The following is a 22,192-nucleotide window of genomic DNA, read 5'->3' on the forward strand; positions in this document are numbered from 1 at the left end:
AGCTTTTTTTCTTCTTGTTTTTTGGATTCAATGCCAATTAATTTGCATTAAATTAAACTTGTTAATAAATCTATCTCCACAGTCAGATATGCACATAGATAAAAAAGTGAAACTTATTTTTATTGGGGTTAGTAAGAATAAAATTTGGTCTAAATATTCAGAAATGGTATGGTTTGTGGCTGACTTGAAATGGTTCTTTAAGCTTCAGGATGCATTTTTTTCCTCCTGTTAATATGTTATTTTAAATATATGAAGCTTAATGTAGCTAACTTGGGCAGTGACACTAAATACCTGTAATACATGGCCATGGGTTGCAGCCATGTACTAAATACTACACACAAATAGATCCTCATGTGCTTCCCCAGAGAGGCTGTTTCCATGATGGTTAAAGCTGGAATATTGAATGCACAGGAACTTCCAGAGACTGCACTTTTTTTTTTTTTTTTTTTTTTTTTCTAGTTGAGGGGACCTTTCATGTTGTCCTTAGTTGCACTGGTTATGTCATGCTATTCCAGCATGGCATTACACGATGTGACTGATGCAGTCTCATGTGTCACATCACAGTGAAATCACTGGAGGGAAAAAGTTTTCCTCGGTGGGACTTAAGGATATTTTTAAAATTTGGAGTTTTGTTTTTTTTTTTTTTGCTTGTGATATTTGTTGCTGAGGTCAGAGGCCGTATGTTGCCCTCAAGGTACCTGTCTGATTCCTTTGGCTCTTGGCAGGTTTGAAACCATAGATCAGGAGGAGATTCTGGTTTCAAGTAAAATTGGAAAGCTCCTGTTTCCTCTGTAAAATGGGTTAGATGTGTTTTTAGATTACTTTCAAATGGCAAAGCATTGCTGCAATCAGCTGTATTCTTTCCTGTGCTCTTTAGAAGAAAAGGGAACTGGCTTAATGACCTCCTGCTTCATGGTGAGAGAGCATTTGAAGTGATAGGCAAGAGCAGTATTTCTACCTGTTGTCTTGTCAAGATTTGTGCCTTGGCATAACAAGGGACCTCAGCATGCAGAACAAGCATTTCCACTGTGTTGTGAGAAATCTATTTTTTATGCTGTTTATTCTTCAGTGGTGGGAGAGTGTCTGATGATGTTCTTATTTATTAGTTCCTTTGTTACACAGGACGCAGGTTTGGATTTTTTTTGGTGCTTACCAGGCTTGTAACAACATGCAGCTGAATATGTGCTCTTATACCATGCTCAGCTAAGGTGGCTGAAATTGATTTAATATTTAGCCTTTTTAGTATGGAACTCAGTGTAGTAAATATGTTTTTCCTGGTGCCTGCTGACATTGATCCCACCTTAACAATTAACTCAGGAGACTCTTTGTCTCTTGTAGTAAACTTGTGCTTCTCAGTACAAAGAGAACAGCATTTTAAGCTGGTTGACCTGCTAAGCTGTGATTGCAGGTGCTGCTCTGCTTTCTTTCCCGAGTAAGAACAGAACCTGTTTGTTCACACATTATCACGCTCAGGATTTTGGGAGGTGGCACTCAGTAACTTTATTGACTGTGGAGGAAGGTCCCTGGGTAAGAGACCCCTGCAGAATAATGGATTTGGCTTTGGCTCTGGGGCTCTGAACCCTGGAAAAGCAGAGTCTTGAGCTGATCCTCTCAGGTTTCAGTCAGGACCGTTGCAGCAGGTTCACCTCTGATGGACCATGTTGTCATTCTGGGCTGGTTTTATGCAAGAAGCCCTAAAGGCAAGGTAACACTCTAAATAGGCATCAAAGCGTTTTGAGGAGCTTGGATGAGTAGTGTAGCATGTTGAAAACATGTAATTATTGTATCAGTTCTGACTCGCGGCTCCTGGTGGTGGGTGAAGAACATCCGTAGCTGTGTTTTCTTTCAAGATGGTAAAAACTGCTTTTTTTTTCCTCCCCCCTCTTCTAGGTATTTGTTTGAATACACAGAAGAAGATGACAAGTGTGCATGGATGATTTTACGTAATTAACACCTGCTAGATTTGCAAAAGGCAATTATCACTGCGAAGTGTTTACATTGATTTATGGGAGGAAGGTGGCCCATGAGAGGGATGCTGATAATATCAACACAGTGGATTAAATGCACATTTACACCTTTATTGACATACAAATTATCTGTGCCAGGAATGCACTGAAAAGGCTGCTGATGGAGCAATAATGTGGCACAAACTACTGGGTTTGGATTCAGCTCTGTCATCCTCCTGTGAGACACACACCTGGAACCTCCATCTGAGCTACTGTAGGATATAGAGGCTCACAGAATGGCTGCTTGTTAGGATAATGAGCAGTGATGGCAAACAGCAATTTAGAAGGATGATAAGAGACAATGGACGAGGTTTGAAGGAATTCTCTCGCCTTTTTTAAAAATTATTTTTAGATTTTTGTTGTTTATAGTTATGGAGTTTTAGAGAAAGCTTAAAGGGGCTGAAAGAGTCTTTGTAGCAGGGAAATGGAACCTGGCTCTGAATCCAGCCAACATCAGAAAAGAAAGACTGTGACACATGGACTGGAAGATCAAAAAAGGGTAAGTGACAAAAGGTGGGAACACTTTCTGCTTAAATTACTGAAGGAAATGCAAGTGGCAGAAGAGCTCCACATAATGCTTTTATCACTTGCACTTGCTGCTCGCTATGCTCAGCCAGCTGTAGATCTCTTCTCCTGATTATATGTTTTAGAAAATGTTTGTCTTTCTCTTCAGGCTTCTTCCAATGTATGGAGCAAAGAGCTGAGGGAAGGGGAAATTGTGATATGAGCGAAAAAAGGGAGAAAATCTCTAGAACTCTGGTTGCTTGTTGATGAAAGAGACATGCAGTGCAAATGAAATGTACTGACTTTGGTCAGATTGTTGATATATTGTAAGCTTAGCTTTTTTTTTCCCTGTTGATGGTATTAGTGGAGTGGTTAGAAAAATGCTTTCTTGGCGTTTGGTGTTGCAGTTTGCTGAGAACGTTGTGCACTTGTTAGTGTCCTCATTGTCCTGGTGGTACTGTTTGTATTTTGCTGCAGTTGCCAGATGTAGTTTTGGCTTGATCCAAAATGTACAGTGGAACGTGCCTAATGTCAGCTGTTGGCATTTACTTTTGCCCGAGTGCTTTGTGGCAAGCTCTGTGTGTCAAGGTGGTGTTGTTTTATCCCATCCTGATGGGTTTGTGCACTAAACTGACCCAAGTGAAGTCCTTGTCTCAGACAAAATCATAGCTGATGAACAGCTGGGGCTCCAAAATTGTTTTGTTGGCACCAGTCAAGCAGACTAAGACTTGACATTTTTCTCCTGTATAAATCATTGATGTTGTCCTCCATGCAGAGTTGATGGGGGGTAGAAAATACTGTGTTCAGCTCTGTGTGGAGAGCTCTTTTCCTCTGCATGATCTTTATTTCAGTTGAAAACTGAGTTAGAAAAAAAAAATTGACCGTCAGCTATTGTTTTCCTGTTCAACAGCACTGTCTAATTTTAGGGAGAGGGAGGTTTGTGTCACAATTTCATCAGGCCTGCTGAAGAATAAAAGTGGTTTCCCTGTCACCCCATTGGAAATCTAAGCAGCCTGGAAGACTTTCAAGGAGTTGGATAAAATGCAGCTGCTTGCTTGGAGAGAAATGGCATTTGGGGAACATTTATGTGGGGAACAAAATAAAACTCCTGAATGCATCTTAATTGCACCGAGCATGATCTATTAACTGACAACCTGCCGAGGTCTTCCTTCTACTTTTTTTTTTTTTTTTCAAGGAAGCATTTTGGGACTGGAGTAAATCAATAAGGGTTGAAACAAAATCCCTCTATTGACTTAATTTCTGGAGGCTGCTAGAACACTTTCCTTCCCTTCAGTGCACAACATTATCCTGCATGTGGGGCGTGATGGGAAAAACATTTGCGACCTGTGACACCGAAGGATGCTGTAATTGTTTTGATGCACCAGAATTAATATGCAATTATGTCTGTGTCTCCTAGCTGATGGGTATGGGAGCCTACATCTCCCATCTGCTCCTGGCTCTGGGTGTTTGGTGCACATGTAGCCTCTGAATGTATAATGTAACCCCAAGTGAGGCTCAGTGGCAGCTGGGATAACATCAATTGGTCATGCTTTGCTGACATTCATTTTAACTTGAACTCTAGCCGTCATGGAGATTATTAAATTTATAATGATATATGTAAGATCCATTTTAATGACTCTGCATGCTTGGGTGATCTCTCTCACTTCTGTTTGCAAAACAAGTCTTAATATGAGTATTACGTTTCATTTCCTATAGAACTTTTCAGGGAAAGCTTGCTGATGGGAGCTTTGCTTAGATTTATGGCAACTGGGAAAAATCAGTTTGGAATAATAATAATGTTGATGTTATTGTGGAATTGAATAATAATGTAAACTTTAGTGTTCTAAGCTTAAAATGCTTAGATATCTGGTAGGGAAAAGTGTATATGTGTGATCATTAAAATGAATCATCAATAGACACTTTTTTGTTATTGGAAATGAGGCTTGTGCTGGAAGAAATAAGACCAAGCTCATTTTTAATCAGGTGAGTGCATTATCCTTTTTATCACCATCTATTTTATGGGCATTAAAGTCAACCATTGTTTAGTGTTTCTGAAGCAGTAAGAAATCAGTCTGTGCATGTACACCCACCCCTCGATGATGGATCTGACTTGTCTTTCCCAAGTGAAATGCAGAAGGCTATGTCTGCATTTGTGGTGTAGAAATAATGGTTAGTTTCCTGTTTGTTTGCTTTAAGTGTATTTTTAAATATCAACTTAGTAGCTCTATTGATTAAAGCAAGGCAAGATTTAGTATCTGTGCTTGTATTTTAGAGGGGATGGGGTTTTGCTTTTCATATATTGGCTGGTCATCAAGAATTCAAAACTGGCCTGCCTCTGGCTTGGCTGCAATCAGCCAAAGCAGGTTCTTTTCACTCATCACAGCTTCCCAGACTTTAAAGAGGACTCATATTAATCCTTGGGATAGCAATGCAACCATCTACATGTCTTAAGTTGGCTCTAGTGGGAATTACATAGCCAAATTCCGTGTAACTGTTAATGTACAAGTGAAGAATCTGATCAGGTTTAACAACCATGTAAGCTGACCATCTGAAGGTAGCACGATTACCAACATGAATACTAATGTGAATAGCGAGCAGGCTTTATGCCAGGATCTGACCTTGGCAACAGAGTCTTTAAATATGAGAGTAATACAGGTGATGCTTACAGAATTCTTGTGTGTAAAGTTTTTATGTAGAGTACTGTGTTGGTATAAAATGGATAATCACTTGTGAGCAGTGAATTTTACTTTTTTGATTCTCTTGAAGAGACTTGAGGTAAAAACTGCTCTTAAAATAATGTAGTTTTCATGTCCTGTATCATGAAAAATTTAGTGCTGCCCTGTGCTCTGATAAAAGGGCATTTTCTGCTGATGAGTGAAACAGAATATTTCTGCACTTGATTTCCATCCTTCATTCTCCCTTCTTCCTGACTTTTCATTCAGGTCCATAGCTCTAAGTTAGTGGGACATCCTTAGGAAATGTGTATGTGCAATAGTGACAGAAGTCTCTTCTGCTCTGCCTGACTGAACCCTCTTTGACTGAATAATGGCTAAAATGTAATTGTGAAAGGCATTCTGACTTTGGAAGGATCTCTGTAAATGTGTATTTTATGCTTAGATGTGCTCTATTGTCTACCTAAACATTTGTCTCTGGCTAACTTGTGATTTTAATTATTTAGATGTTTATTTTCACTTACCTGATGTGCTGGGCTGGTTGGTTTTAGGGAGGAATGTATTTGTTGTCAGCAGCACAGAAATTAACATGGTGTGCTGCACCTCACAGGCTTGTGGAGGGCTGATTGCTTTTGTATAAGGATTTTTGGGCACTTTTGGTTTTGACTGCAAAGAAACTGTCACCCTGGACTTTGAAATAACAATGGAAGCTCTCTGGCTGTGCTGCCCCAAAGGCAGAGTGTGTCTGACACTGCATCTTGGAAAGCCAAACTGATGGTGGTGTCTATACAGATTTTCCCCCCCCCCCCCCTTTTGCTACTTGATAGTAAGCACCCTCAGCTCTTGTTTTCTTTTATTATTTTTATTTTGAATGAAGAACGTGTGAGCTGCAGTTTTACAGTGTGACAGGCAGACTAACACTGTTTTCAGGGGGCTTCTTTCTCTCTTGACTTGTTTTTCTTGGAGCAGCACCCGTGACTGAAGCCATATGCTTTAGCTTTCTCTTGGGTTTGTGTTTTTCCTGCCTTGTTATTGATACACATCCCATTTGCTTGAGGATGCTCTGCTGCCACCTTTGTCTCAAAGTCAGTCTAAAGAGCAGAGGCAGTCTCACATGTGTTGACCTGCTTGTACTGAGGATTTGTGTTGTTTAAAGCAGGGTACTGTGTTTATTAGCAGAATTTTGTGCTGATTAATGCAACATTAGTGCAGTTGGGTGCTGTGCTGCTGAGCCAGTGTGGAAGCACTCAAGTATAACCACTTATAAATTGCAGCAAGGCTTAGCTTATGAAATTACAGCAAGCTGTGTTGTGGTGTTTTGATAATTTCACTAACTGGGTTTTTATGGAAATATACGTGCAATAAAACTCCACTGAACAGGAGAACTGAGAAAAAAATGTCAGCTTCTCCTTTATTTTTCAGGCATTTAATTTAAAACCTTCTGTAAATACAACAATCTCTGTAGAATTTTAGTGCCTGACCAGATTTTTTACGTTTTTATTGCAATAATTAAGATTATGTTAATAAATTTACTTTAAACCTTATAATCACAGGATCAGATTTGGGAGATTTTAGTTACATGGATGTGTCTGGGTGGTGTGTCCTTCTGCTTTAAGGCCATAAATTTCCTGCTCTTTAAGATGCTTCTGTAACCCTTTTTTGTGGGTATGTTGTCTGTGACAATTTTAAATCACTCTTCTCTGAAAAATGGCTCAAAGAAACAGGTAGTGTTTTAGTGATGCAGATTTTCACCTTAATGGTTGCTACAAGGTAATTTTTCTTCTGTTTTATCTGAATGATTTTTTACAATGGTTTTAATGAGGGAGAGTCACAGGAGTGTAGTTTGGTATTGCCAGCCAGACCTTGGTCATGAAGAAATTTTCCATATTGTCAAAAATGTTTATCTAATATGAACAAGGGATCTCGCTAATTCAGCTGATGTCTCATGTAATCTTCATCTAGTTAAAGGAATTTGTGAACTTTTTAAGATTCAAGGATGATTTTTCTCCAGCTTCTGTAAGGTTGTGTTAGGATGCGATACAAAGGATCAGATTGTGGTGATGTCAACCAAAGGTTAGACTGCAAGTGGTGAACTTCATGTGCCTGAGGACTCTGTGGCAGAGTCTCCACGGGAACTGACTCCTGTAATTCTGTCAGTCTTCCCTCTCTCTGCCCTGACCTTTCCCCACGTCAGTGTTACTCTGCAGTGAAAAAAGCTCATGTGTGATTCCTTGAGGCTTCAGGCTTGCCCACATTTTTAAGGTTTACCTCTGTTTTGTAAAGTGAGTAAATGAGCCACTGTGAGTGGCACCAGGTACACATTTGCTGTTTCTCTTCCTCATACAAAGTGATGTTCATTATCTCAAAAATAACTTGGCTAAGGAGTTTCAGCTGGAGTTCCAAGGTTGTGGGAGAAATACCCATGTGCATATGCAGGTGGCTTAAGCCATGAAGAACAATTCCATGTGGCTTTCCACATGAGCTGTGGCTTAAACCTCTTTGAGAGGGAGGGGATGAAGTTAACCAGGAGATGAAACCAAGTGGCTGATGAGATGCATAAACAACTGCTGCTTGTGCTGTGGCTCTGTAGTGATGGGAGAAATGTGAGTGAAGCATTTCACTACAAGGGTAGAGATCTCTGTGGAAAACATCTGTAACACCTTTTGCAAATTTGCTGATGGCGCTCCTTGAGCAGGATGTCTGGTTTTGGATCTCTAGCTTTACCCAAAAATAGAGCATGGGGGATGAGTTTACAATATGCTTGGGAGCATATCCACCTTCCCCCACGTGAACAAAAAGCAGAATGATTATTCTTGAGGGTTTATTCCAAAATCCTGGCAAGCATGTCTCTGAAAATGCTTGCATGGTAGGCAGATTACACAACAGATAAGTGCTGATGCCATTGTTAATAGAACTGTACAAAATCAGACAGAAATTACTTGTTTGCTGAAATTTTCTTGAATAATATGGAAGAGTTGACTATTTCCAGTCTTAAAGGAGTGAGGATGAGTGCTGATGAAGACTTTATACAGCACTCCTGACTCTGCTCATGCCTGGAGGATCTTCCCTGCTTGCATTTGTGTATATCTACACAGCATGTAATTCTAAACTGGTTTTTGCCCCTCTGTCCTCTGCTGGTAAATTAAGACTGCACTGGTGTGAACTGCTGGTTCAAATCCTGTGGCAGTGTCTGCTGTGCAGTGGTGCCAGTGGCACTGATCAATAACTGATCTTTCAGAGCTGGACAGAAACCCAGCAATTTGATGTATCAGCTGCTTGCCTTGTGTGTGGTGAAGAAATCCAGCCCTTCTTCCAGCTGTGGCTGCTGACAGGCTTTGAAACCCTCAGGCATTGCCTATGATTATTGTTCTTATCTTGGATGACTGTGAGTATTAATGGTCATAAATTAGCTGGGATAATTCAAAATTTAGCCAAGCATCTTGATTCAGTGGAAAATCCCCAGAATCTGGGGTGGATTGTATATCCTGTCTCCTCTAGTTGGCTTTGGGGTGCCTTGTCTGGGGCCCTTGTGAGTGTGGGCTAAAGAGTGAGAGCTGGACATGATGCTGTGGCTGGGGCTCAGTGCATTAGTGAGCCTCTTACTCCACTTTTCCACATCCTGTGGTATCAATGAGGATTTTATAGCTAGGATCCTAATGGCTTCATCAATCTAATTTCAAAGGTAATGAAACCAAAAGGCTGAAGTAGTAAATACAGGTAAGGGCTAATGTAGTATAGGGTGTATTCTTTGGAGTATAAGAATACTTGTTTCAAAATAAAGTTAACTTTTGATATTAAAAAGGGTTGTAGGATGCTAAAGAGAACTCTCTGCTTAGTAAAAAAAATTCTTCTTTTACTAGTTAGATTGCAGAAAAATTTGCCCCTAATAGCAGAGTCTTCCTGGAAATGCTTCTGCAGCTGTGAAATGCACTTTCTCTCTCATTCCCTTCTTTTACAGTGGTTTAGCGGAAGTTGCTGTATTTCCCTCCTTCTCTCTGTGATTAAAGTGTAGTAGACCCATGTTTTCTGTGCCACAGGATGCATTTCACCTGATGCACTGCTTCAGGAGCCAGCCCACTCCCCAGCCCTTACACATGGGAAAGGTCCAATGAAAATGACTGAGATGACTCAGGGCTGCAAAAATGAGTTCTGTGTCCTGTGCATTTGACAGGACAGGTGTCTCTGTCTGCTACATAAGAGGTACAAGAAGGTAAACACTAGAGAGGTAGTGTTTTTAATTATTTTTATAAAGCAAGTGTGACTTTCAGATAATGCACATTCTAACTCATTAGCGTGTAGTTTCCCCACACACCTCCTTAGAAAAATGTTGATTATTATGCAAATGGCCACCCTCTGGCTTTGAAGTAATTGTCACTTGGAATAATGTGTGGGCCATGGTATAAAATACTTCAAAACCTTAAATAGCTGGGAAATTCAAATTGGACAGCCAGACATTGCCTCTTGTTATGTCTGTGCCTGGAAGCAAATTTGATATCCCTGAGGTCTGCTATCTATTGTGATATTCCTGGTGGAGGGAGTGGTAGGAAAGGGAATGGGGAAAAGGAGGAAGGAGTGTACAGGAAATAGTCTCTGTGATAATTCAGACCTCTTTACTGATTTTAGGGTGTATTGCAAAGCTTCCAGACTCAAGGGTCTTCCAGAAAGGAGGAGGCATTAGGGAGAGGCAGACATGCATTTGTCAGTATTTATTTTTAGGCACTCAGTGTTAGGGGGTTTTCTGCTTGATTATAGTCTAGTTTGACAGATGTGGTATAGATTTATTTATGCTTGCACACTGCAGCAATTCATAACTTTAAGAAACAAATATTAGTGACATCTTCCAGCAGCAGCGAAGGTCTAGTATATTCTTTACCAAAGAAATTAGGCCTCTCCGTTAAGGTGTAGATCCAGTACAACAGACAACTTTAAGCATATTTATTGGTGCAGTGCAGATGAAGGAATCCTTGGTGAGTGTGACAAATGTGTCTTTCTCAGGTATTCCTGCTTGAAAAGCATCATATGTCTGTGTTTGCATTCACCTTCACGTGTTACTTTCAGAGGATTGTTAGGAGGAATACTTAAAATATAACAGAACCTGGCAGTAAAGTAGGTGTGTTACAGATGAAAAGGGATATTTTCTTCTAAAATTGTTGAAGGTCACATTGGTCTAACTCTAACTGATAGGAGACTGCTGGACTAAGTGAATTTATTCTCCCAGCTGAAATTCCCTTTGTAATGCAGTACTTACTGTTTTCTACATCAAGTTGTAAGTTCTCTTTGCAGAGAGAGACTGGAAGGGGTAATACCTGTGAGTTTCTTGCACAAACCCCTTTGCTGGTCAGTTTCTTCTCTGTGTGGGAATGCAGGGTAACCCAGAGGAAGGATGTGACAGTGACCCCTGGTCTCTGTGCATTATGGGGAGATGGAGCCAGGGTAGATATCTCACCCTTTCTCCAACTGCTCGGGAGTCTACTGCAGCTTCTGATGGGAGCCCCACTCATTTTTGGGAAACTGGGAGACTCCTACAATGTTCCCATGGAAGTAAATCAGTGAGACGATGGACATAATTTTTTTTTTTTTTTTTGGTAGAATAAAAAAACAGCTTTCCCTTTTTGTGGTAGAATTATGAAAATCCCTTCTTTACAGAAGACTGTCATTCATCCTTTAGAAAGAAATGATCTGGCTTACAAATTAGCTTGTCCTTGCAGCATTAGGGAAAAAATAGCCTGGTATTGAAGACTGTGATTCCTTTTCTTGCTAACAGATGATGATGTGTAGATGTCTCTTGAGGCCATTGCACACTGATGGTAATAAATATGTACTCAGACTTGCGTGGCTGTTTTTCAAGTATTCTGCACTAAAAAAAAGGAGTTGTATTCAAGGGAGCTGAGGGGCAAGAGAGTAGCTCCTGGGATGTGTTAACAGTGGAGAGATTGTAGACAAAGGTAGGTTTGTTTTGAAAAACCTCACTCCTATGTGGGGAATGAGAACTCTGTGTGCTGCTAACATTTAGCTTGCAGTTTATTTTCTGAAGTCTTTCAGTTCTTCGTTGTGATGACAGCAGTGACTATCAGATCCTCAGTAACTTGGAGGATTTGTTTTGGATAAACAACATACATCCAGTATGTATCCAAAAATGTAACAAGGCAGATGGAATTGCCTGTGTTATTTCCCTGTCTCTCTCTCTCTAAAGTCTCCTAATTCAGATGACTTGTTTTCCTTCATTGATGTTTGTTGTATCGTGTCAAACAAGGTAATGAATTTTTAAAGTGTCGTCAATTTAGTGCTGTGATACTCAAAATTTTTAAGTAAATCCTGTGAACACAGTAGAGATATGATAGTGGTTAGAAACTGGAGAGATCACAGAATTGCAAGGCTTAGGATAAGGAAAGGTGGGCTGTAGTTAAATCTTTTTGTGGTATGAGCATGAACTGGACCTCAGTTGTTCTGTTGTTGTTCCATTGGTTCATAACATGAATGCTAAACTAATCAAACAAAAACTAGATGGTGCTAATTCAGTTATTGAAAGTGTGCCCTTTCCATATCAGCCTTGATCAAAATCAACATAAAATACTAGAGATGAAGGAAAGTTGCATCAGCCAATTGCATAATCTTTGAACTTTAATGCTATTTAGGCTGATAATCTCACATTCTGTGAACGACAAGACCACCACAAAACACTGGAAGAGATCTTTATTTCAAGCATTTAATTTTAAATACTGCATTTCATTGATGTAAAACTCTTATTAATCTTATGTGCTGGTTTGTTATTGTCTCTTTAAGTTGCCCTCCAAACTGGCATCCTTTTGATTAATATGCTGACTGCTGGAGCTCAGGCTTGGCAGTAGGAAGAGCCTGTCTTCAAACTCCTTTTCCTTTAAGATGCTTGACTAAATAAAAGGAAGATTAGTATGAGTGTGTATGTGTTAGCACTGGAATAAAATATTCATAAATATTTATCAGGTGGGGAAGATAAATACATGGGTGCATCCTTTTAAAGCTCAGATGACATGGCATAATAGACCAGCTGGCAGAGGATGAAAGGTGAGTGTGGGGGAGATTTTTCACCTTGTGTAAACTATGTAGTAACCTGAAGTGCAGTAGAGCACTTCAAAATGCCAAAATAGATGGCAGCATGTACAGGCAAGGGCCTTTCTAGGTAGATAGGCAGATGATTGCTTTCCTAAGAGCCTGGAATTTGGAATTGATGGTGGGTGGTCTAATGTCATGCACTGTACTCACAGTGGCTGAGTGTGAAGTCAGTGTGTTTAACACTGACAGAATCACAATGGGAAAGAGGGTATGTACTGAGTGGCATTAGCAAGAAATCCAGATTTTGTACCATCCATTGTGATCAGGAATGGCATAAACACAGCGTTTTTAGTTTTCTCTATTCACCTGTCTTTATCTGTAAGTGTATTTTGGGCTTGTAGCTGTAGCTTTTGGATTTTTCCGTGTATAAGCATATCTCTTTATGGAGGAGAAGATTAATTTCCAATTGTATATAATAGCAGGAAAGATGGAGCCCTGTGGTTCAGGAGGGGTGTGTGTGAAGTGCTGAAGTGTGAAAGAAAATCCTCCCTCTCTCCTTCTCTGGGTTATTTTGGCAGGGTCTGAGTTGGGAAGTGCTGCAGCCTTGGTGGTGATGACTGGCCCAGCCTGGGTGTGTTCCAATAGCAAGAATGTCTTTGGAGCTTTACTAAAACTTGAACCAAAAGAGCCCTTCACAATCTGAGTGTGCCACATGGGTTGGACTGATGTGTCTGCTACTGCCCTGCTGCTACAGCTTCACATTTCAAGGGCTGCCTTGTTTCGGTGGCCCCTTCAATGCTGCCCTACACAGATGAGACTATCTGAGAACACACAGCTCTCCCAGGATTGGATTCCTCTTGGATTAAGCTAATTTTTTTTTTTTTTTTTTTTTTTTTTTTTTTTTTTTTTTTTTTTTTTCCCTTTTGGAGGTGGGCATAATTTTCAGATTAATCCAGCTGTTCAGTGTGGCCATGTATGGCTTTTAGGCAATGTAGCTCCAAGATCTTTGGGGGAATAAGAGAGTGATGGAGAATGAGAAGCTGGAAGAGAATTGGCTTGTTCTTGCAGTGCTGGTTCTGCTTGTTATTTGGGGGTTTTGTTGCTGTTAGGAAAATGGAAGTTGGAAAATGGATAATCTTGAAAAATGATAAATACTTGAGTCTTGTAGAAAAGAGCACAAGGTGCATGGAAAGCAAGAATGATGCAAGCACTCACCTCATATGAGGAGATCTGCTTAAAAATTGAAGTGCCCTTATTTCTAAACAATAACAAAACCCCCTAAACAAACAAAAAGATACTTCTTACAAACCACAACGCTCTGCAGCCTGTAAATGACTGTACTGCCCCATAGTAGCTTTTTTTTTTTTTACTGTTCCTTAGTGGCTTTTCATGTGTGCATTGAGGTGCAGACAGTTCCTGTCTGCGCAGAATTTTGGTGTGTTCTGAAAAAGGCAAGAAATGTCCCCCAGAGCCAGAAGTGTGTGTGGGAATGGGGGTGATCCCAGGGCTCTGGTGCTGCCTTGTGCTCTTGGGGAAGCAAGGACAATACAGAACTTTGTACATGTTTTTGAGGATGATGAAGCAGCAACTGATGTCCTCTCCTCACTGTCATCTCCTCTGCCACAGGGTGATGGATTACAACTGATAACACTCCCTCTGCAGTAAAAGCTGGTCACTATCAAGTGCAGAAGGATTTAGGATTAAGATTGTTCCAAGATGTTTTGAATGTCTCGAGAGGGGGGGTGTGTCTGTATAAACAAATCATACACGCTAATGAGTTTATCTTGCCAGGTATCTTCCAAGTAAACCACTAATTTATTTGCTGGATCTCATGATTTTGGATGAGAATGTAGTGTTAAGGTTTCTTGTGCCCCCCTTCTTTGGGTTACAGTGGTGGTTCTGACAGCAATTTCTACAAGTAAGCCTCTTCAGCAGGTGTATTTTAAATATTCAGGACATAATTATGTTCCTTTAAAGCTGGCACATGTTTTTAGCCAACTTAAGGAGTGGCCAAATTCATCTGGGAGTTTGGAATGGCAAATTTTCTTCTAGAAGAGAACAGTGTGCTTGAAATGATTCTATTGCAAGTCAATTGCTGTGATGAACTCCAATTATAATCTTTTGTTGCCAATTAAGATTAGTAATCCAGAGTGCTTTTTATGAGTTATTTTCCATTCCTATTAAGCTAGAAAGTGGATTTCAGTTTAGAATTTTTTTACAGCCTCTAAGTAATGAAAGCATTCAGTCCTGATCTGTGTTTAATGGCTGGATGAAGACTGTTTGTTTTTGTGATACAGTGTTGTCTCCTTTGCAGATAATGTCAAAGGTGCCATAAAACAATGTGGTGACTGTTTAATAGGTTTGAGAGGAAGAAGTGACTGTGCACTTGAGGAAATGGTTCAAAATTGAGTCTTGGGCTCCAATATCTCCACTTGTTGTGTGTCTGCAGTCCAGGCACGTTGTCAGGCAGCGTATGTGGCCAGGCACTGCGTGTTCACAGAGAACATGGTGCAGATAAACCCTCCTGAAATCCACGTCTTTGTGGGGCAGATCCAGGCAGCACATCACATCCTTTGAGTGCTGAACTTTGGGAAGCCAAGAACTATTCATAACCATTGATGATAACTTAATATCCCTCTGTGTGTGTGTGTGTTTTTTTCCTTTTTGGCCACTTGCCCAGATTCTATAACGATGAGCAGTTATCTTTGCAACCTTTCACATTGTTGACAGTGATTAATAACGTGTTGTGCGCACTTCCATTGCATCAAATACCAATTTTTTTTGGATAATGGGAAAAGAATATCTAATTAGGGAATTAATATCATTGACTTCACACATTGTATATAATTCAAGTTGTTTTTTTTTTTTTTTTTTTTTTTTTTTTTTTTTTTTTTTGTTTTTTGTTTTTTGTTTTTGGAAAAGCAAGGGTAGAACTAGTAGATTGAAGTATGATTTTTATGTAGTCACAGGAGTAGACTATTAGGTTTTAGGTTATTTTTTATCAGTTTCTGTAATACAAATGAAATGCAAGCATATGAACACGGAAGCATATTTTTAAAAGGATTATACTGTGAGGAAGAAAACCTTTTAAATTACTAGATACTGTATATACCCTTTTGAATGTTAAATCCTAAAGCAATAAAGATAGCAGATGCTTGTAAAAATGAGATGACAGTAGCTTAGAAATCTTGTTTTTCCTAAGCAAAACTGCTTGAAATTGCCAATGTGTGCACTGATAAGCACTCAATACTAGGAGCTTATCTCTCAGGCAATGTGTAAAAAGTGTAAAACTGATGATTGGAAATTAAGAGGTGGGTGGGTACCATTATCATACTTGGATACCTTTCCATGTGAGTACATCTCCTTCAGTTGCTTTTTTTTTTTTTTTTTTTTTTTTTTTTTTTTTTTTTTTTTTTTTTTGGTCAATGGCATTTAACCTGAAGCGCTATTTTTTCTTTTTGCTAGTATTGAAGCAGTTTGCATATCACTGTATCTACTCAAGAAAAAAGTGAACCATAAATAAGGTCACCTATGCTGATTTTCCACACCTTTCCCCCCACAAAGTGAAATTTAGCTTTTCTACTGTTTGTTTGTCTGTTAGACATATTTACCTTTCAGGATTCAGGGGTTGGTTTTTTTTTTTGTATTGTTACTGCACTATTTAGCAATGCAGAGCCTGTAGTTGTCTCATGATTTAGATGCTATCTATGCGTATATATTAATTTCTATTCATGTGGCTAAGGAGTGACATTAAACTGGTATTCTCTCTGGTTTGTGTCATGGTTACTTCATTAACCGTGTTGAATTATGCTATAAATATTTGCAGGAGCCCAGTCTTTGTAGTCATTCTCCTTGGGGAATTTGCATGGAAATTGATGGGGGGGATCTGAGTGCAGAAAAGCTGCTGGAAGGAGTGGGCATCATCTGCTCTTTCAGACATGCAAGCCTTAAGTGGTAGAATATATATATTTTTAACTGCTAATGTACTGTTAGGGCAATCAAGGGGATGATTTCCTCGGTGATGTAAGTGGTTAGGCAGGAGAGGGATATCTGTTCCCTCAGAAACAAAGGGGATTTTTATCTAGAAAAGCTCTGGATAAAAGCAGAGGCCAACAGAGAAGATGCAGGAATATTTCAGTGAAACTGAGCTTTGAGATGATGATGATGGGAGGGATGGGAAATTTGATGAAACAGGATAGTGACTATGTAAAAGCCTTTCATTTGTTCCTTCCTTTTAAGTATTTTGAGCCTGCTCAAATGAAAACTGTGCTAAAGGTGTTATATTCTACAGGTTTGTTCTAGAGTTTGCTGTGTGCTGGGACATGAGCTCACACAGAGCTACAGGAGCAGGGGAAACTCTTTTTGAAAATGGATTTAAGCAAAATTCACACCACTGTGGAAATCCTCATACAAAGGAAGAATGATACAAATTTGCTCTTTCTCTCTGCAGCCTTGGGAAGGGAATATTGAGTAGCAAATCTTGTGCTCCACGGAGGAAAACCACAGATGGAACAAGTTACTTTTGCAGATACACAAGAACAGCAGAGAAACAATACAGTGCTCTCACTGAAAACGCTCAAATTATTTCCTTTTGCATTGACTCTTTGGCTCTGACCTGCGTTTCAAAAGTATACACACAGGGTGGATGAAAAACAATGTTAAATTGTGGAAAGTTTGTGTCTTTGCAAAGTTCATCTTGACATTTGTCTAAATTCGTGGTGAGAGCTCTGGGATAGGGACTCCAGTGTTCCTTTGTGGAAAAGTGCACACCAGAGTAAACCCAGAAATAAAAGGTGGTGGCTTTGCCTGGATCTTTCTGTCTGTAAAGATGCACAAACCTTTTTGGAACAAAAATTGCCTCAATTCCTTCCTTCTCCACTGGAGCAAGGAAAATGGAGAACCAAGAGCTTGGCACAGAACAGCTTTGTGATGGCTCACTGTGTTTCAGCATCTATTCTACCCTGCTTTTTTAGCTATAACCTGTCAAATTTTTGCCTGACATAAATTAGTTGTGTTTGTAGTCCACGACCCCAGTGGTTTGTCCAAGGCTCAGCAACAGAGCACAGCCAGTGAAAGAGACAGGAAAAAAAAGCTGAGGAAATTGTCAGTTTTGTTGGCTTTCAGAGGAGGAGAAGGGGTTTGTATTCTTTTTCACAACCTAATTTGCATTTTGCTGGATGTGGTGGTGTTAAGGCCTGTGTTATTTCCCTGGGTACCTGGAATTCATAAGTCTGAGATTCTTCTGAGTCTGCTGTGAGTTTCCCTCTGTGATCAACAGAAGAATTCTCTGTCTAACAAAAGTCAGGTCTTGTGGTTATACTAGTATGCCTTAATGAAAAATGGATTTTCTCATTTCAGCCCTTGCATAAGGGGCTTTATTTTGCTCTCTGTTCTTTTTAAACTTGTCCTTGAAGTATCTCCTGGCTGTTTTAGGTAAGATCCTAAAATCCATCTGGAGAGTCCCAAGAAAGGTGATGCCCAGTGCTCATGCTTACTGGAGCCCTGCTGCTATGCAAATAGAAAAATACTTGCCATGAAACTCCAGGGATTTCCAAAGGTGCACTTTCCCCAGCAGCAGAGTAATTTGCAATTAATGGCTCAGAGGCAAGGAGTGAAGCGCAGAATAACATGGGAAGTCCTATGAATATCAGCCACAAAACCAAGTGCCTATCTTTTCCATCAGAAATAGTTGATTTTTTCATTAAAAGGCTTGGAGATGAGTACTGCTGTGCATGGGAACAAGTCTGGCAGTGGTTTGGGAAGCAGAACTGGCTATTGCACTGCATTTACAAATTGCACCATGGTCACGTTGCTTTGAATGTGGAGCTGGGAATCTCTCTGTTCTGAGCCTTTGCAAGTTAATAGCTCAGACTGAAATCCTCGTATTCAGTTGAAAAAGCTTCTCTGTTGGATAAGGAATTGCTAACTTGTGATATTGGTTCTGACAGCGTGTTTTCTTTTTTTTTTCCTAAAGAAATACATTTTGTTTTCTTAGTGAATTCAAGGCGTGGGTGTGATGCCACTGGAAAATGAGCACTATGTCTATTGCCAGTTTGAGCACTCTGATGGTTTCACTGGAGGCAGCTATTCTAGCACAGAAACTTGTGTGTTATTGTTCATATTATTTCACCACATAAAGGAATCCATTTTAGTCATATGAGTTGATTTAAAATCCACACCAGTGAGCGAGTAATAAAAAAGCCAGTAGATAAAGAAGTGTTTCCTTCTTGCTTAACCTGTGTGGTTGGTAGCTGAAATACCTGTCTTAGGCAAGAACAACTTGTATGACTTGCCCTTGAACATGCATTTTGAAAGTTAGCCTAAAAGTTTAATCAATTAGTGCATGTTTTGATCACGTACTGTCAGCAGGTTTCTCATCAGATTCTTGTGGCTCTTCTCTCCTGCTTTAGCATGTAGTCCTTGTACCTCTGATGTTAATGGTGAGGTTTGGTGTAAGTCCAGGAGTTGTGGGCTGCTAGGAGAAAGCCAGAAAAAGTAGTGGCTGGCCCATCTGTCACACTGCTTCAAGTAAATATTGCATATTTTGAGGTTACACTAAAACCTTTACCCTTTAGTTTCTTTCTTAATGGTATTTTGGCATTATTGGATCCTCATTCTGGAGCTTTGAAAGATTATTATGAATATTTTGCTAAGAAGCATTGAAAATAGAAGGGTGATGTTATAGAAAGATACAGGCCCATATCTAGAAGCACTTAATGTGTGGTTGTTGCCACTCAGGTTCCCAGTGTAGCCATCACTGCAAGGTTTGAATGTTTAAGTGGTCTGAAATCAAGCTTTTTGAGGTACCTCTGAATTCCACAGATCAGCTGATACCTGCAATTCTGTGGCTGTGTAATGACAAGGAATGAACCAGGCTGAGAACTCAATTAGCACCCCTCTTTCTGTGTCTTTTCATTTAAGGTTAGATTTTGTTCAGTGGTGCATCCAAGTCAGTCAAACTTTTTAATGTTTATCTGAACTGATGGGATAAGCCTTGGAGCATCATTGTGTCCTTAGGATTGATGTGTTTTCCTTGCCTGGTGTGACAAGGATGTTGCTGAGGAAGTATTTTGTTTCAATGGGCTTCTAAGAGCAGGAGGACATCTTATTTTTAACTTTCTGCTGGAGAACAAGTTGGTGAAAACTTTCTAGTGATACTTCTTCAGGTATAGGTAGAAGCTTAAAATTTTGGTTTCTGAAAGTTTGGATAAATTTGCAGTAGAAATGGGGCTGCATCTTTTGGGCTGGAGCTCAGAAGTAAACTGCCTGCCTAAACACTGTCTTGCCAAGTAGCTGCTTACTAGGCTTGGTGTTGTTTTTAAAATTTGTCAGTTACGCTAATGATACACAGCTCCACTTTTCCCATGTTGTCTGTGTCTCCTATTGCAGTTGGATTCCAAGCTCATCCAGGAGTTGCAGTAATTCCTCCTGTGTCTGTGTGTGTCTTCTGAAGTGGTTAATGACTTCTGGTGAATCTTGTGTCATCCTTTCCCTCCTGTCACAGAGGTGCATGATCTCTGTGCACCAGAAGTTGTTTGGTCTGTGCAAATCGATATCCCTGATGAAATTTAAATAGTTGCTTTCCAGAAGAAAAGTGTCTTTGTTTGGAAAGACAGGTGTCTGCTAAGGAAGGCAGGAGCCTCCCTTGAAAATGTAAATTCTCCTCCCTCCAAATTATTATAATTTTGAAATTAAGAGGCTCTCAGTCAGAGATATGGGAATAGGAATAACAATTCTTTACTAGGAAAATTAAAATACAAATGTAGTAGTACAAAAAAAGCAACAAAACCAAAAGAAAACACTGATGGGTCAGAACATGACCTGGCACCCTGTTGGTCAGGGTGTTGGTGTCAGTCCAGTCAGGTCCTCCTGCAGTGACAGATGTGGTTCTGTTGGAACAGAGATGATCCTGTAGAAGGGTCCAGTGGTGCTGAGATGGGTCTGGTGTTCCTCTGGGAATCCAGTGCAAACAGGCTGTGCTGGTGTTCTGAATGCCAGGTTTGATCCAGGTAGGAATGCTGGGCTCCTCCTCCTGGGATGATGGAATTGTATCAGCCCTGCAGTGAGCCTGGATGGCCCATGGACAGCAGAGATCCCCTGGAGGGAGGATGGGTCCTGGAAGGGATAAAGAACACTGCCCAGCTGGTCACAGAATACATACTGCTGGTTACATCTTGCATTGCAGCCTAAGACAAAAAGAAAATGCTTGTTTTTTACAACATGATTTTATAAAACATTTCAAACAGATAGCAAGTCTTGAAAGCTGTTCTTGTCTGTGTGGACATGGGAACATGACAGTCTCATTGGGTGGCATGGGGGATGTGGATGTCAGAGCTTTCTCACATAAGTGTAGAGCACCAGCATATTTGTTCCTGAGGTCTTCAGGGCAGTGGGTGATGTGTGGTTTACTGATTAATATTATTGGTATTATTATTATTATTCTGATATACAGAACTATGTTCCATGCCCGCAGCATTTCAGTGAATCTCCAAGGTTGTGAAGATGGATCTGTGAAAAGAGTTAAATAGGGGAGCATAAAATGAAAGGGATGTGTTCCTCTGAACTAATGCGTGTGCGTGCATATTTATTGCACAATTTGGAAGCCTGAAACCCCCTGTTCTTTCATAAATATTTGTATGTTTCAGCCTTTCATTTTGGTTTAAAGTATGTAATCTACCATAGCAAATACTTTTTTTTTTTTTAATCCCTTGACAGACCTTGCCAAATGATTACTTTTACCAGCTGTTCCAAATACTGGAAGAAATAATGAGCTTTTTAAAAAAACCCCAACAAATTGTAGCTTGTTGCTTCCCCATTCCAGTGTCACTAGAAGATTTGGAGAGTTGCTCTGTCGTTAAGCACCTACTTATTTTCAACATTATGGTTGCAATGAAAATAATGCATTTGCCATTTAAATTTGTACTTGGAAATCTGTTTTTTGAGGGAAGACAGTTATCTACAGTCATGTAGGCCACAAGTGCAATGAAGTGACAAGTGTCATGTCTTGAAGATAGAAAAATGCTCAATTTGCTCCTACTCCTGTTGAAAATTTTAGGAACTCTAGTATCCTTAATGATAGCTTCCATATTTCTTCTGTGCAGATGGTTTCATGGGGCTTTATTTTTCCATGAATTTTGTGTAAGATCTAAGGATTGGTTTTGTGGGAAAGAGCCCACCTTTGTGAAGAGTCACAGTGGGTGGTGTGCAATGACTCCTTGTTGAGTTGTACTCATAATTTAGATACTACACTGGGGTGTTTGGCTAGTGACTTAACAAAAAGTTTGTGCCTTTTTGAGACTTCCTTCCATATGAAATTAGCCCCCTTTTTAACACCAGCTGTGTTAGTGTTTACTGGGAGTGTGACAGTGCAGTTGGGAGCTGAGGGTTAATAATTCACTTCAGATTAAGCTCAGGCATGTTCTTGGTGATGAAGAGTAAACTTAAAGTTTAAAAGGTTAAAATGAGTCTTATTATAGTGGTCATAGATGTCCAATCAAATTGTTGAGTTTATTTATATAAATGTACTTAGAGTGACTAAGGTGGAGAAGTGTCTTTAGAGTGGTTCTTTCTTGCTGTAGGCAATTCAAAGTAAAGAATATTATCTCACTTACTTTTTTTTTCTATTTTCAGGCAGTTACATGTTTCACCCTCCTGATACCGGTGGTTTTTTTTTTTTTTTTTTTTTTTTTTTTTTTTTTGTGCTGAGGTTGTTCAGGGTTTGCTGGATAGGTCTTTTCCCTGGTATTTTCCTTGCCTGTGGTACCAAAAGCGTAAAAGCTGGACTCCATGGCCTCCTACTTTTGGTGCTAGCCAGTGGTCTGAGTACACATAATTATGGGCTGTAGAAACAAACTAATGATGTCACTGATAGTTTTGCTAATGGGGTGTGTGTTTGCTCTTCTTGTAAATAGAAAAAAAAATTTGTAGATTACCATTTGAAAAGATGGGGAAAAACCTGGAAGGAAATGGCAACAGTCG

At 39.8% G+C, this 22,192-nt stretch overlaps 1 protein-coding gene across 1 annotated transcript in view; it reads left to right on the plus strand.

The window, feature by feature from the left end:
* Window positions 1–1,938: 1,938 nt before the first annotated feature.
* Window positions 1,939–22,192, plus strand: part of NAV2 (neuron navigator 2) — a 388,814-nt gene continuing 368,560 nt past the window's right edge. The window contains exon 1 of the mRNA XM_083863374.1: window positions 1,939–2,505. Coding sequence (XP_083719500.1) covers window positions 2,431–2,505 — 75 coding nt within the window. The 5' untranslated portion in view covers window positions 1,939–2,430. The remainder of the gene's footprint in view (window positions 2,506–22,192) is intronic.

The sequence above is a fragment of the Zosterops lateralis genome (assembly GCF_965231275.1).
Source record: "Zosterops lateralis genome assembly, chromosome: 6".
NCBI classification, from domain to species: domain Eukaryota; kingdom Metazoa; phylum Chordata; class Aves; order Passeriformes; family Zosteropidae; genus Zosterops; species Zosterops lateralis.